We start from the raw sequence: 13,900 nt of genomic DNA on the forward strand, positions 1-13,900 counted from the left end.
CAATGGGCACGGTGGGGATCTTGGAGGTCTTTTCCAACCTGAGTTGCTCTGTGATGTACTCAGCCCCATCTGCCCTGCGCTCACGTGGTGGTCGTTGTGCAAGGAGATCTGCAGCCTCTTTAGAGGGGTGTGTGTGCGATTAGGATTTATTGCCTGCTGGAACTGATGGATGAGGAAAGCAGTGTTGCATTGGGACCATGCTGTGACAGCTGCCTTCGAGGCGCAGTGCTGCAGCTGTGCTTTTCCTCCTCTCTTCCTTAAATCTCTCTCCTGGCTGCTTTTACTGACAGCATTGCACTGAGCTCAGGGGTGGATGAACTTGTTATTTGATATATCTTTCCTGCATATCCAGCCTGCTCCTCTGATATCCCCATTGCAGGAAAAGAGCCAGCAGACCTTAACTGTCTGCCTCTTGAAGGGAGGGGTCACTGTGGCTGAACACATCAGTCCCCAGTGTCCCCATGTCCCTCTTCCCTTGGCTGGGCAGAACCATCCCATATTCCAGCTGCACTGTCCCCAGCGCCCCCGCAGCCCTTACAGCCCACCCCAGGCTTCTCCTGGCCATGATGGGAAGCCTTAATTACAAGCTCCTAATTAATTTCCCACCTCCATCTGAAGGCCTAATGATGCAGCAAGGTGTGACGCTGGGCTGTGCTGCCTGAGCTCTGCTGGGTCGCACCAAGGGGTGCTCAGTTGGGGTGCAGCACCCAGACACTGCTCTGCCCTCGGGAGCATCCTCCAGCCTTACAGCTCTGTGGGTATTTGCATGGAGCCACTCACAACATGGTGCTTTGGAGAAGGGGAAACTGAGGCACAGAGCTGTGATGGCAGCGTTACTCAGAGCCCTGGCGCTGTCTTTCACCCTGGGGAAAGGTGGAAAAGCAGCTGCCAGCCCCACTCCTGCTGTGCCCGGCCTGCTTTGTGCTGTGGTAGGTATTGCAAAGCCAAGGGAACCCAGATCTTTCTCCTTTTGCAGGGCTTTTGGTACACATTCTGGTGTATGGTGGGGACTGTGGGGTCTGAACACTGAAGAACAGTGGGGACAGAAGGGGTGCACACACCCCATGGGAAATCCTTTGTGCTGCATCATTTCCTGCCCTCCCTATGACTCCAGTTTTGCATAGGGGTGCCCACGTCGGTCCCTGTGTTGCTCGGGATGAGGGTGCTGAGCTGAGAGCCAACCAGGACATAAATATTTATATTTGCCATTAATTTCCATCCATTTCAATATTTTATGAGCCTAACAATAAAAAAGGGCTCAGCACCCATTGAGACGCGTAAGTAATTGGGCGTTGACCGGGCGCGTCGTGGGGAGCGGGGGGTGCAGAGGTGATGGCCCTAATGGTGCACAAAACCATTTGCCCCCCCAAGTCCCATCAGGGCTCTGGGGTCACCCTGGGGGTGGAGGCTGTTGTGGGATTTAAGGTGGTCAGGGCTTTGCGGTGTGAGAACCAACCCAGGGATGGCACTTGGGACGGTTGGGTGATGCTGGAGGATGCAGACTCACTTCAGGACCTTCCCCTGCCTCTGTCCCCCCAGATGCCGTGGCCTGCGTTGACCCCGAGGAGTGCACCCATGTGTGTGGGGCTGCAGTGGGCTGCTCCAACATTGCCTACCCCAAGCTGGTGGTGGAGCTGATGCCCAGCGGTAAGGTTGTACTCTGTCTGCATCCAGGCCCTGCTGTGCTCGTGGCTGATGGTGTCCTGGCTTGGCCATCAAAGGGTTGCTTAGGGGGCTCTGGGCCACGCAGCCCCCTCCCCAGTGACCCCCAGAAGTGAGACCAGGGGCTGTGGGTTGTCCTGTGGGGATGTTAGGTGCCTACAAAACCTAACCTATGGACACGCAGGTCAGGATGTGTTTCCTCTACGACACTGGGGACATTCCCCAAACCCAGCCTACAGATGTGCAGAGCAGGATGTGTTTCCTTTGGGACATTGGGGACATCCATCCTGCTGTCCCCACCAGCAACCTGATGGTCCCTCTCCTCCCCAGGGCTGCGGGGTCTGATGATTGCAGTGATGATGGCCGCACTCATGTCCTCCCTCACCTCCATCTTCAACAGCAGCAGTACTCTCTTCACCATGGACATCTGGAGGAGGATGAGGCCAGGGGCCAGTGAGTGTGAGCTGCTGCTGGTGGGCAGGTAGGGAGCCAGTGTTTGGGGGACAGTGAGGGTTTTGGAGAGACTGGCAGGGCCAGCCCAGCCCTGTGTGATCTCCTTTTGGAGTCTGGGTGTTCAGCCCGGCTGCAAAGTGCTGTGGTTGCAGAAAGAAAATAAAACCCTTGGAGTTTTTTATAGATGAAAGTGCTGGAAATGCAGGTGGAGCTCACAAAGTGTTTCAGAGGGGCTGAGCTGTGCCCTCCAAACAAGCTCAGGGGGGTGGGCTGGGCTGCTGCCCCACGTTGCTATGGGGTAGAGGGTGGTAGAGCCCTGGTGTGTGCCCCAGGGGTGGCAAGTGCTGGCCCCCAGCCCGGTGCCGCGGTGCTGTGCTGTGCCTGGGGCAGCACACTCAGCTCTGGAGCATGGCCCAGCTGTGCTGTGCTATAGGGACAATGACAGGGAGGAAATCTGGGTCAGGGCTCCAGCTGGGCTGGGCTGAGGCTGCGAGGAGGCTTTGCCAGCCCTGCTGGTCTGGGTGACTGCAGGAGGGTGATTTTTGGCACCCTCTCTTGCTGGTGGTGGGAAGATGATGGGTGTTGATCAATCTACAGGTGGGTGCAGGAACTGGATGCTAAGCCTATAAAAATGGCTATAATAATACAGGAGTGCTTTTGGGAGGATGGCAGATGGATGTTTGCAATGGGCTTTGCCTGCCCGGGGCAGGAATCGCTGCTGCAATTGATCATGGGTGATAAATCGGTGCAGGGGGCAACGTGTGCCCTGAGTCAGCATCTGTGGGGTGGCACGTGGGGACAGGGATAGAGGTACCATGTGTCACCACAGGGGGGTCCTGGGATCGCTCCACGTTTCTCCAGCTGTTTTCCCAGGCTAAACAACATTGGGATGGGCACATCTGTAAACAGCACCCACGCTTCCAGAGAAGCTTGGCAATAGCTTTCCATGGATACTGAGGAGATAGCTGGGTGCCAACCGGGAGCATAGCAAAGGAGGAATGTTACAGGGAGGAAAAAATGCTGATGGAGCTGCAAGGACCAGCGTGGGGACATAGGATGGCTCCCATCCCCAACCTGGCCCTACGGCACTTACAGATGGGGTATGCCCCATTCAGGTCTGTGTAGAGTAAGGGATTGGTTTGCCCTTGCCTGGAGCATCTCCAAAATACATGCTCATGCTGTTAATACAGGGCGAAAGTATTGGGATCCTGCTGGGAAAGCTTCACCTTGCTTCTATGGGTGCTGTAGGGCCCTGGGGTAGTGCTGCCCATTCCCAGGGCCAACACTGAGCTCAGAGGGGCTCTTTATAGGGACCCAGTGTTGTCTGCAGCAGGCGGAGCGCTGGAGCATCCCACGTGGTGCTGCTCGAGGGGGTGGGAATTGCTCCCAGTTCCCTGGATCTGGGCATTTCCCCCCACGCCGTGGCAGTATCACCCAACTGGAAATCCCCGCTTGTGTTTTTCACTCTGTGCCAGCCCCACGTCCCGCACCTGTCCTGTGCCCTCCCAGATCAGCAGTGCCATAGGGCCACCCCCACAGGGAAGTTTTCTCCTGCTCCATGGGTCAGGGCATGCACTTTGTTCTTCCTCTTTCCATAGAACCAGGCTGTTGACCCCAGAGGGCGGCTGTGCCCGGGGAGGTGCTTTCATGGTTTTTTTTCTTTCTTGCTTTTTCTCTTTACAAAATACTTCTGCTTTTCGAAATGAGCAGATGGAGATTCGGGTAATTCTGCGAAGCTGCCGCTGTCAACACGCGGCACTGAGCTATAAATATGGTGCTGAGCTGCTCTCCTGCACTGGGTACCAACTCCTGGCTGCCTCTGTTGCTGCTGAGCTGATGGCTCTTTGCTTTCAGGATCTGTACTGTCTGCGCTCAGACTGAGCCCAAAATCTGGGGTTGAACAGTGCTTCCTGTTTGGGGATCAGGGTGAGGATGGGGACACCTGGGGACACCTCGAGGGTGTGGAGGTAATGAGAGCATCACCAGCAGAGCCAAAATTTGCACCTGGGGCTCTTCATAGTGCTTCCCCATGAGGTGCCAACCAGCAGCCCCCAGTGCTCTGGGATGGAGCCGGCACTGCTGTAATTACTGCACCTTGTGCAGGTTTGGTGAGACGAGGACTGCAGGTTGTGGCTCTGTGTTTGAGGTGACATTTCCATAAGAGCCTAGGGGATGTGCAAGGCTCCATCCTGAGCCCCAGAACCATGGCTTGGGGTCAACGCCAAAGGGATTGTGCTCAGGTGGTGATACCCTTCCCTGGCTGCAGCCGGTGGGCAGGGAGGGAGTTAACTGGGGAGGGCTCCAGTGACATGAAACAACCTCAGCCCCAGGCATGTCTGAACTGAGCCCAGACAGCACACCATGATGTCTGCTACCGCGACAGGAGAGAAACCGCACTGGGCAGGAATGTCCTGTCCAGCCCTGGGGGTGCTCCTGCACTTGGCATCCTCCTGCTGCCCTCGGGGTTATGCCCACCTGCTGCACTGTTGGGTCCCGGCCTGTGCCATGGGGCAGCGAGGTGCTCTGTGGTGTGGGTGGGATGTAGGTGGGGATGTCACCGTGCACTGCTGCTCACAGGGTGATGACGGTGCTGCTGGTGGCCCTCAGCGTGGTGTGGATCCCCATCTTGCAGAGCTCCGGCGGCGGGCAGCTCTACATCTACATCCAGGCTGTCACCAGCTACCTGGCTCCTCCAGTCACTGCCGTCTTCATCTTGGCTGTCTTCTGGCCCCGCGCTAACGAGCAGGTGGGGACAGCTGGGGGACACAGTGACAGAAATACTGCCCTGCCCATTGAATTTCAGGTGGGGTCAAGAGGGAGGAATGAGGATGTGGCACCGGAGAGGTGGGAGAGGAACATTCAAGTTGGAAAAGGCCTCTAAGGTCACCCATCTGCTGGCCCATGCCCACCACGCCTGCTGGCCACGTGGATATGCAAAAGGAACATGCAAAAGCCCCAGGGTGGTGTTTCTGGTGGCTGGATGGGGTGAGGAGGAGGAAGAGGAGGAGGAGGATGCAGGTGCTGCCACGCATGGCCACCAAGCATGGTGGGGCTGGCAGGGGGCATCCCCTGTGAGTGAGTGCCACTGGGGACGGGTTTTGGCCGGCTGGTTGGACTAGATGATCTTGTAGGTCCTTTCCAACCTTGTGATTCTATGATCCCTCTTCAGGGGCTGTCGAGGGGGGTTGGGCCCCACCGTGGGTTTTGTCTGCTGTCCCCTTCCAGCTGTTCCTTTCTGCCCTTTGCTTTGCAGGGAGCCTTCTGGGGCCTGATGGCGGGGCTGGCGCTGGGGCTGGCCAGGATGGGGCTGGAGCTGGCACACCCCACACCTCACTGTGGGGTCCCCGACAGGCGGCCCTGGCTGCTGGCTGACCTGCACTACCTGCACTTCGCTGCTCTGCTGTGTGCCACCACGGGGGCTGTAGTGGTGGGGGGCAGCCTGATGACTCCCCCACCACTCTCAGAAAGGGTGAGCAGAGCATGTAGGCACCCTGGAACCTGAGCCCCATAACTACTTGTTTGGAGACATCACTGTCACTTGAGGTGCACCCTGAGCACAGCCAATGGGGGGTCCCCATGTGGCTGGGAGGGGTCAACTTGGGGGTGTTTTCCTACTGAATCTCATTCCATTTCCAGCTGCAGAATCACACCTGGTGGAGCCTTTCCCAGGAGCCCCCCCAGCCCCCCATGGACGACACATCACGGAGATGCCTGGATGGTGAGTGTGTCCTTCGGGTACCCCCGGCTCTTTGCCTGCATGCACCATCCCTGCAGCATGGATGCCCTGTACCTCAATTTCCCCTTGGTCTCCTGTCCCCACAATCACTGTCTGTCTGTGCCAGGCTCCTGCCCAGCTGCCTCGGGTAGCCAGCAGACAACTGAAGGACTCCCAGCCCTGCGAGACACCACTGAGTCCCCTTTCTGGACCCGTGTCTGCAGCATCAATGCCATTGTCCTGTTGTGTATCAATATTTTCTGCTATGCTTACTTTGCCTAGCCCCCTGTCAGACCCTAGGAAGAAAGGAATAGGTGGAGAAATGGGGATTTAGGTGATTATTTTTGGTCTGGTTAGGGATAGTGGGAGCTTACAGCCATTGGTGCAATGACTGTGAAAGAGGGGGACAATAGTGGGGACAGTGAGGCTTTGGGGTAGGCACAGGGGGGGCTGAGGGGGGCAGAGCAAGTGAGGCACAGCCCCAGGCAGGCCATGGCATGGGTGGAAAGGCTGCAGCCACACAGGAGAGTTTAATCCCAACACACTTTACTAACTCTAGATAAAAATAAAAAATAAAAAGGCCACAATTTGCAGCTACAAATGGAACCAGCAGGACTGAATTCCTCCTGAGCAGCCCTTCCAGCACCCAGTGCACCCCAGCACTGCTCCGCAGTATCCCCGAGCCCAGCCATGTCCCAGCTGACTGCAGCCTTCCTGGAACTGGGGCTGGAGGGTTCCTGGCCAGGAGCTGCCACCCATCGTAACTCCACTGAAGTTTGGATACCCCTCAATGTCACACAGCCCTCTGTTCCTTCATATATGGGTGTTTGTTGGTGCTTGGAGCCGGGCAGCCTCTGCCTCCAGCACAGCATCCACAGATGGCACCGCTGGGATCTGCAGCCTATGGGGACAGCGTGGGGATGGGGGATGCGCGAAGCAGGGTGGCAGGGGGGGCAGCTCACTTGTGGATGGGGTGGACATAATTGCGGGGGAAGAAGCCAATGCGTCCATAGATCTTTCCCTGCCACCAGTTGGGGTTGGGGCAGTCCAGCACCTCAATGATGTCCCCGCGGTAGAAGGGCAGCTGGGAGCTGTCGTGGGCAGAGAAGTCAAATTGAGCTTGCACGAATTTGGGTCTTTTCACCTGTAAGGAAACCCAAAGCAGAGGGATCAGGAGTGGGGAGACGATCCTGCATCCACCAGCAGCTCTGCACTGGCTGCTGGGGACACTGCAAAGGCACACGCAGTGGGGCTGGGAACAAAGGAAAGTCTGGGGAGAGCTGTGGGGTCCCAGGGCCAAGGAAGAGCCTGGGGTGCAGGAGAGAGCCCTTCCTGATGCCACCCCTGGTCCCATGGGTACCTCTGGGCTCTGCTCGTCATCCCGAAGAAAGATCTGCTGCTTCTTGGCAATGGTGTTGATCCTGTAGAAGTCCACCAGCTCATTGAGGGAGTTGAACTTCTCCTCCCAGAGGAAATATTTGCCATTGCGCTCACGAAGCACCTTGAAGTGCTGGACGTGCTGCCCGTAGCTGCGGATGGAGCAAGAATGGATGTTACTGCTGGATCCCTAATCCTTTCCAGCACTGAGTGCAAAGCCAGGATCCTATTCTAGCCAGCCAGAGGTGACGGTGGCACTGAGGTCCGTACACCCCCAAAGGGCAGGTATGAGAACTATGGGCTGTAGGTTTGGGTGCTGGTGAGGCACAGGATCTCCCCAGACCCAGGAGAGCGGAGCAGGCTGGATTCCCACCTTGGTGCATTCCTGGTGGTGGCACAGTGGGGCCGTGGGGCTGTTTCATGTCCCCACTGCATCCAGGGCCCCGGGCAGGGGCAGGGATGTGGCCCTGCTGGTGAAGCAGGGCAGAGAGTTGCTCCCTTTCATTATAGGCAAGAACCTCCTCAACTGCTTAATTAGTGATTAGCAATGTGAGAAAGTGCCTGGCTGGCCTGAGGCTGGCTTCTGCATGCTGGCTCTGGGTGGGGAGGGGGCAGCAAAGGGGTGAGAGCCCTGGGGGAGGCTCTGCCTATTGGCACACCTTCAAACAGCCCTGGCTCTGATGCCAAAACCATTGGCCCTGGGGCACCAGGATACTGTGGTGCTCGTCTCCAGGGGCGCTCATGGAAATGTGTCCCCTGGGCTGTACTTGCAGCTTGATCCCAGCCCCATAGCCACCTGCATGGCCATCACCTTCAGCCATCAGTCCCCAGAGGAGCACTGGGGTCCCTTAGCAGTGTGTCCCTTAGCAGTGTGTCCCACAGCACTCACTTGACGGAGATGGAGAACTCCCCCGGCGCGCTCTCGCTCTCACGGATCAGGAAGGCTCCCACAAATCTGCGCTTGAGGAGCTGCTCCTCCGCCACGTGCCGGGAGATCCTCCCTGCGTACCACCTGCCGGGGGCACCGCTCAGCCACACGCAGCCCACCGCCACATCCCCACCCCATGGGATGGACACCGAGAGGAACCCATTGGCAGCGGGGTCCCCAAAGGGCCTGGAACCAGCCGCAGCATTTTTCCCCCTTCGATGTGATCTCGAGGTGAGTGCCCACTGCGTGCCGTGCTGGCCTTGCAGAGATGTTCATGCAGCATCACCAGCAGCTGTGACTGCATCCTGTTCGCCAGCACAGCGCCTCGTTCCCTGCTTCCCCCCTCCAGCCCAATATGGAAACAGCCCATGGGTACTTGTTGGAGTGCAGGAAACTCAATGTTTTGGGATGGAGGCACTAAATGGGGTCATTGCCAGTGCAAATACCATACATTTAGGAACGCCAGGCACTGGGGACACCCCATTCTGCTGAGCCTATTGTGGTTGTGCCCAGCCCAGCTTTAGCACAAAGCATCACTCTATGCTGAGCCCAAAGAAGCTGTAGGGTCCGCCCTTGGTCTGCCCCAGCTCCCCACAGCCACAGCCCCAAGCAGATTTGGAGATGGCATTAAAACATGATTTACCCAGGGATGATGATACGTAAAACACAGGTTCAAACTGAGGATGGATTATGCCAGGCTTTAATAACACACTAATGGGATTGTGTCTAATGCAACTGTAATCCCATAATGCTTTGTTGTTCCTCAATTATCATTTATATAGTGGGCAATCTGGTGCGGGGATGGATTTCTGTGTGCCCTGGGTATGTGGGTTCCCTGCTGCCTCCCACTGCCTTCAGTGACAATGGCAGAGGGACCAGACAGGGCCTGACATTGGTCACCCTGACACTCCATGCCTCAGTTTCCCCATGTGAAGGGTTTGTGGCAGCTGTTTGGGCACCAGGACACAGGGTTGAGGCACTGCCTGGTGCTGGCAGGGGACAGCATGGGACAGGGCTGGTACTTACGGGTGGGGTTTCACTTTGATGTAGTTTTTGGGGACGAAGCCCTCGCAGCCATACAGCTCCGCCTTGTACCAGTTCTGGTCATCTTCCATGTTGAGGATCTGGGGCAGGAGAGGAGCAGGAAGGCATCAGCCCAGCTGCCATCTCCACGGCTCCCCACCGTCCCTGTGCAGCTGTCCCACATCACCCCCAAAATCTGGCAAAACGGGGCTCTGCTGAAGGCAGCACATTTCATTGCTCACCCCACACTGAGGTTTGACTCACCATGGAGGTTCCCAGCATCCCCCCAAGCCCCCCAGCCAAGGTAAGTGGTAAACCCCGTACCCACAGGGGCCCGGCTGAAGCCAGCAGCAGCATCCCCCGGGGCAGCAGCAGTGTAGGAGGAAGGTCCCGCTGTGAGCAGGAGGGCTGTGACACCCATTTCCGCACAACACCATTTTCCAGCCTCCCACGCAAGGGCCCTGGGGCTGCTGCACAGCTGTGCAAACAGGATCTGAAACCCTGGGGCTGCGGGGAAAACACGCCGGGGAGGCAGAGGCAGGGCTGTGCATGGCTCCTGGTGCTCTCGGTCCCCCCAGTTGCTGGTGGGATGCCACCGAGACTATCAGCCCCAGTGAGAGAAGCAAGCAGCGGGGCAGGGTGCCTGTGACCCCATTGTAGGGCTGTAGGGACTGGGGGTGTTTTGAGGCTCCCCGAGGCTTTGCGGGTGCCAAGGTGGCAGCTGAGCCCTGAATGTTGTGCCAGATGGGGGTTTGGGCTCATGGTCCTGCCGATGGGCTCCTGTAGCTGTGGAGCAGGGGAAGAACAGGTTTCAGCCCCAGAGAAGATTATGGTGCCACTGATGCCCCAGTGACCAGGGAGGCCTCGTGCCATGCCCTCTCCAGAGATGTCCCGTGGCACAGACAGCTGGTACCTTCTACAGCTGGTACCTTCTACAGCTGCAATGCTGCTCTGCACTCCAAACTCCTCAAAAACAACAACAGCTCCCCCACAGAAAGCCCCAAACAGGCAACAAACAACTGCAAAGAAAGCACCCCACGTACCAACACCACCCCCCCCAGCCTCTGTCCCCTTTATACCTTCAGGGTGTCCCCTTTTTGGAAGGGCAGCTCATCCTTCTCCGTCGTCTGGAAGTTGTACAGAGCCACCGACTCCATGCTGCGGGGCACAAGCGGGGCCCTGGGGCTCACTGCCCCACGGCACAGGGTTGTGGGGCCTGGGGCGGGTGCTGCCGGCAGGCAGGAAGCCACGCTGATGTCGCTGATGTCACCGTGTCACCGGAGCAAAGCAGCTCTGTGGTAGGTGTGATGCTGCCGGGGGGGCACAGCCACACAGATGTGAGGGGTCCAGATGTGCGGCGTCCCTGTGGGCTGTCGTGTGGAGCGGCTGTGGGATTCTGGAAGGAAATGGGGCAGCGATGGGATGAGGATGCAGGTGAGGTGTGCTGCAAGCTGATGGACGGGGGACCCTCTGGTGTCTTGAAAGGGCTGAGCTGCTGGCGCTCAGTGGAAGGATTCTTGGTGGGAACGGCTCTTTCTGTAAATATGGGGATGAAATCACAGAGGGTGGGATGGGCAGAGGCAGAGATGAGCGGGGCGGCGCATGCACCTGGTTTATTTGGAAAGCAGACTCAAATCAACATGCTGTACCTGCAGTGCTTCCAGGAGCCACAGCTCTAACAGCCCTGGTGCACGTGTGTGCTTTGTCACGGCGTGCACAGAGAATGTGCTGCGTGTTGGTTTTGCTTTGCAGTGAGGAATTAAAGAAGGGACAGCTGTGGTTCGGTCCCTCCCATGAGCTCGGTTTGAAGAACTGCAGCCATCTGATGGAGGAAGGATGAGCCGTGATGCTCAGCACATGTGCTGCTGGGTGTTCTGAGCCCGCTGATGCTCCAGTCCCTGGCTGCTATATCCCTGGTGGAAGCAGAGAGGCCACGGGGCCGTGGGAACAGGCTGGGTGTCACAAGGAGGAGGGGACATGGTGAGTTATCTGTGCAGTCACCGCAGTCTAATGGGAAGAAATTTGCTCCCAGGGGGAGAAGACCAGGGAGGGATTTCAGCCACAGTGGAGGCATTTTGGTGCCCGGCTCATGGGGCACCTTGAGGTGTTGGACATGGAGAGGTGCATGGAGTCATGCCTCCCTAAGGGACAGTGGGTGACAGAGGGGACCTCGATGCAGCGGCCGAACTCAGGACCGGAGCAGGATTGGGTCCTGCCAGCAGATGGCAGCAGCATGCAGGGGACACTGGGGACACCGGGGACTCGGGACGATGTCGCACGCCACTCCGCTCAGTCCAACCCTCCTGTCTCCATGTCCTCGTGCCTATGGTGCAGTTCTGGGGTTTCTTTCCCTTCGTGCACACAGGAGATGTCACCCCATGGCCACGAGCATCCGTGTTCAGTAGAATCAGAGGTGCCTCCTTCTGCCTCCTTCCCTGGGGAAACCCTTCTGCCTGCTTCTGAGCAGCCCCAACACCCTCCACCCCACTCTTGCCCCATCCCAGAGCCCCCAGAAGGAGCCATGGTCCCACGGTGCCCAGCTGCAGCTGCAGGGCTGTGCTGGGTCCTGCAGTGCTCAGCTCCAGGAGGCGGCACTGACCACCCGTGGGCCTGAGCCAGCCCCAAATCCCAAAACAAGGGGCTTTCCTCCCTCATGTTCTGAGTGCCAGAATCCGCAGCCTGAAGCAAGGTGTGTGGTGCTGCACACAACAAGCACCGTCCTGCCTTGTGACGAGACCCAAGGGCTGGAAAGGAGAACGTGGGTATCATCATTCATCCACATCCACCTCTCCTTGCAAAAAAAGAGAATTTTGTGGCCCCGGGGACAGGCAGAGGAGGGTGCCATTGGTGCTGGCATTGCCCATCTGACTTGGCACAGTCACCTTTAGGTTGCCCAATCTGCCAAGTGCATTTCATCAACATCCTGTGTTTACATGGCTGTGAATTCCCCATGAGGGAGGGAGAGGAGGGGAGGGAGCCTCTTCCCCTTCTGCTGCGTGATGGAGCAACCCCTGACCCAGGGCTCTTCACTCTGCCCCAGCCCATAGTGCTGCCTAGAAAGGCCAGGAAAGCAGAGCGTGTCCCCTTGCCCATGGTATTTGTGGGGTGCCCTGTGGGTGGGATCCTGGCGGTGGGGTCTCACTTTTGCTGCTTGGTTTTGGGCTGATGGGTGCAAGCAGCGCTGGTGCCTGGCTCTGAGGTGGGGGCTGTGGTGGAGACTCATGTGATGGAGATGGCAGTCGTTAACGAGTTAGCCAGCAGGGCCCCAGCAGCTGAAGGCTGAGTGCTCCCCACACCCTATAAAAGGGGATGGAAGCCACCAGCTGAGGATGGATTGGTGGGAAGGGGAATGATATGTGCTGACTTTACGACCTGCTGTCTTCCCGAGCTGCCTGCTTTCATCCTGAACTGCTTTGGGCTGCGTGAGCAACACCATGTTGTGTCAGATGGACAAGCTTTACAAAACTTTCTGCTGAGTGCTGCTCTGGAAACGTCTGACAGAGGCTGCTGGGGTAAAGAACCACAGTGGCATCCATCTCCCATCTGGAGATGTTCAAGGAGTGTGGAGATGTGGCGCTGAGGGACGTGGTTGGTGGAGTGAGGCGGGGTTGGTCTGGGTGGTCTGAGAGGTCTTTTCCAACCTTAATGATTCTATGGAAGGGAGAGGAAGCAGAAGGATCCTGAGACATGCAGCCTTGGGGAGGGCATGGAGGCTGCTTGAAGGAGGGATCTGCTGCAGAGGAAGTTTTCTTGAGGAGCAGGAGGGCTCTGCGGCGTGCAGAGGGTTTGCACGAGGGAAATGGTGCATGTGTGCTCACATCCTGGTGCAACCCACCACGTGAACAGCGTCTGAGAAGCTCCCTCTTAACAGGGACATCTGTTATTTTTCTGGGATTTAGAAAGAAAAAAAGCCAAGCGCGAAGCCTTGTGCGTAGGTGAGGGGATGCTGTGCTGCCGTGACTCAGCGGGGACGTCTGTGACTTCTGAGATCAGAAATGGCTTCAGAAGAAATTGTGAATGATGGCTCGCACAGGGGAGGCTGCGCTCTCAGTCAGTCCAAATTTGGTTCCTCCTTAGGACTGGCCTGTTAACAAAGAAGTTATTAATAACCAATGAAGCCCGAGCTCACGTCATGCCTTCCTCTGGAAGTGTGGCAATAGCCACTATGGTTCCTCCTTTAGCACCATACCCAGCTCTGCTGTGGCTGAGCGGATGTGTGCGAGAGCAGGGCTGGATGCAGGCACCCATGTGGGGCTGTATGGAGGAATGCATCTATGGGATGTGGCACAGGAGGTGGGATGTGGGTGTCTATGGGTGTCTATGGGTGCAGGGAAGCTCAGGATGGAGACAGCAGTGGTGATGGCTGAGCCTGTCGCACTGTGGGGCAGAGGTCTGATTGGTGCCAGGGCAGATGGAGACCCTGGGGACAGCCAGAGGGAGGTGTTCCCTCACTGGGGATGTGTGTGTGGCTGCATCCCTGGCCGGGCAGTGGGGATGCTGCTGGAGTGGTGCCCACAGGGTAATTCTCCGGGTGCCGGATGAGCCGTAAAAGCCCTGAGAGAATCCAGGCACTGTGCTGCTCCTGAAACTGCCCATTGAGGAGGGAGATGAGAAGGACAAGAGGGAGGAAGCGGAGGGAAGGCACAGCACTGAGGCCTTCTGTCTGACTGAGGCGGATGCAGGTGCAGCTGTGGATACCCCGGGTGCTCCGGCTGCTCTGTGCCACCCTTTCCTGTGGGGAT

The 13,900-nt window shown here is 57.6% G+C and overlaps 2 protein-coding genes across 2 annotated transcripts in view; one reads left to right on the plus strand and one right to left on the minus strand.

Annotated features, from left to right (window-relative positions):
• The window catches only part of SLC5A10 (solute carrier family 5 member 10), a 28,808-nt gene extending 22,696 nt beyond the window's left edge, over positions 1-6,112 (plus strand). The window contains exons 10-15 of the mRNA XM_072349043.1: positions 1,540-1,647; positions 1,993-2,143; positions 4,693-4,861; positions 5,369-5,584; positions 5,752-5,833; positions 5,958-6,112. Coding sequence (XP_072205144.1) covers positions 1,540-1,647; positions 1,993-2,143; positions 4,693-4,861; positions 5,369-5,584; positions 5,752-5,833; positions 5,958-6,112 — 881 coding nt within the window. The remainder of the gene's footprint in view (positions 1-1,539; positions 1,648-1,992; positions 2,144-4,692; positions 4,862-5,368; positions 5,585-5,751; positions 5,834-5,957) is intronic.
• A 361-nt stretch (positions 6,113-6,473) lies between these two features.
• Positions 6,474-10,652, minus strand: GRAP (GRB2 related adaptor protein). The gene is made up of 5 exons (XM_072349402.1): positions 10,238-10,652; positions 9,162-9,259; positions 8,097-8,219; positions 7,191-7,359; positions 6,474-6,974 (listed from the first exon to the last, which is right to left on the minus strand). The coding sequence occupies exons 1-5, from the start codon at positions 10,313-10,315 to the stop codon at positions 6,789-6,791; spliced, it is 654 nt and encodes a 217-aa protein (XP_072205503.1). The 5' UTR covers positions 10,316-10,652; the 3' UTR covers positions 6,474-6,788.
• Between the last annotated feature and the right edge of the window lie 3,248 nt (positions 10,653-13,900).

The sequence above is a fragment of the Excalfactoria chinensis genome, chromosome 14 (genome assembly GCF_039878825.1).
Source record: "Excalfactoria chinensis isolate bCotChi1 chromosome 14, bCotChi1.hap2, whole genome shotgun sequence".
Lineage (NCBI taxonomy): Eukaryota > Metazoa > Chordata > Aves > Galliformes > Phasianidae > Excalfactoria > Excalfactoria chinensis.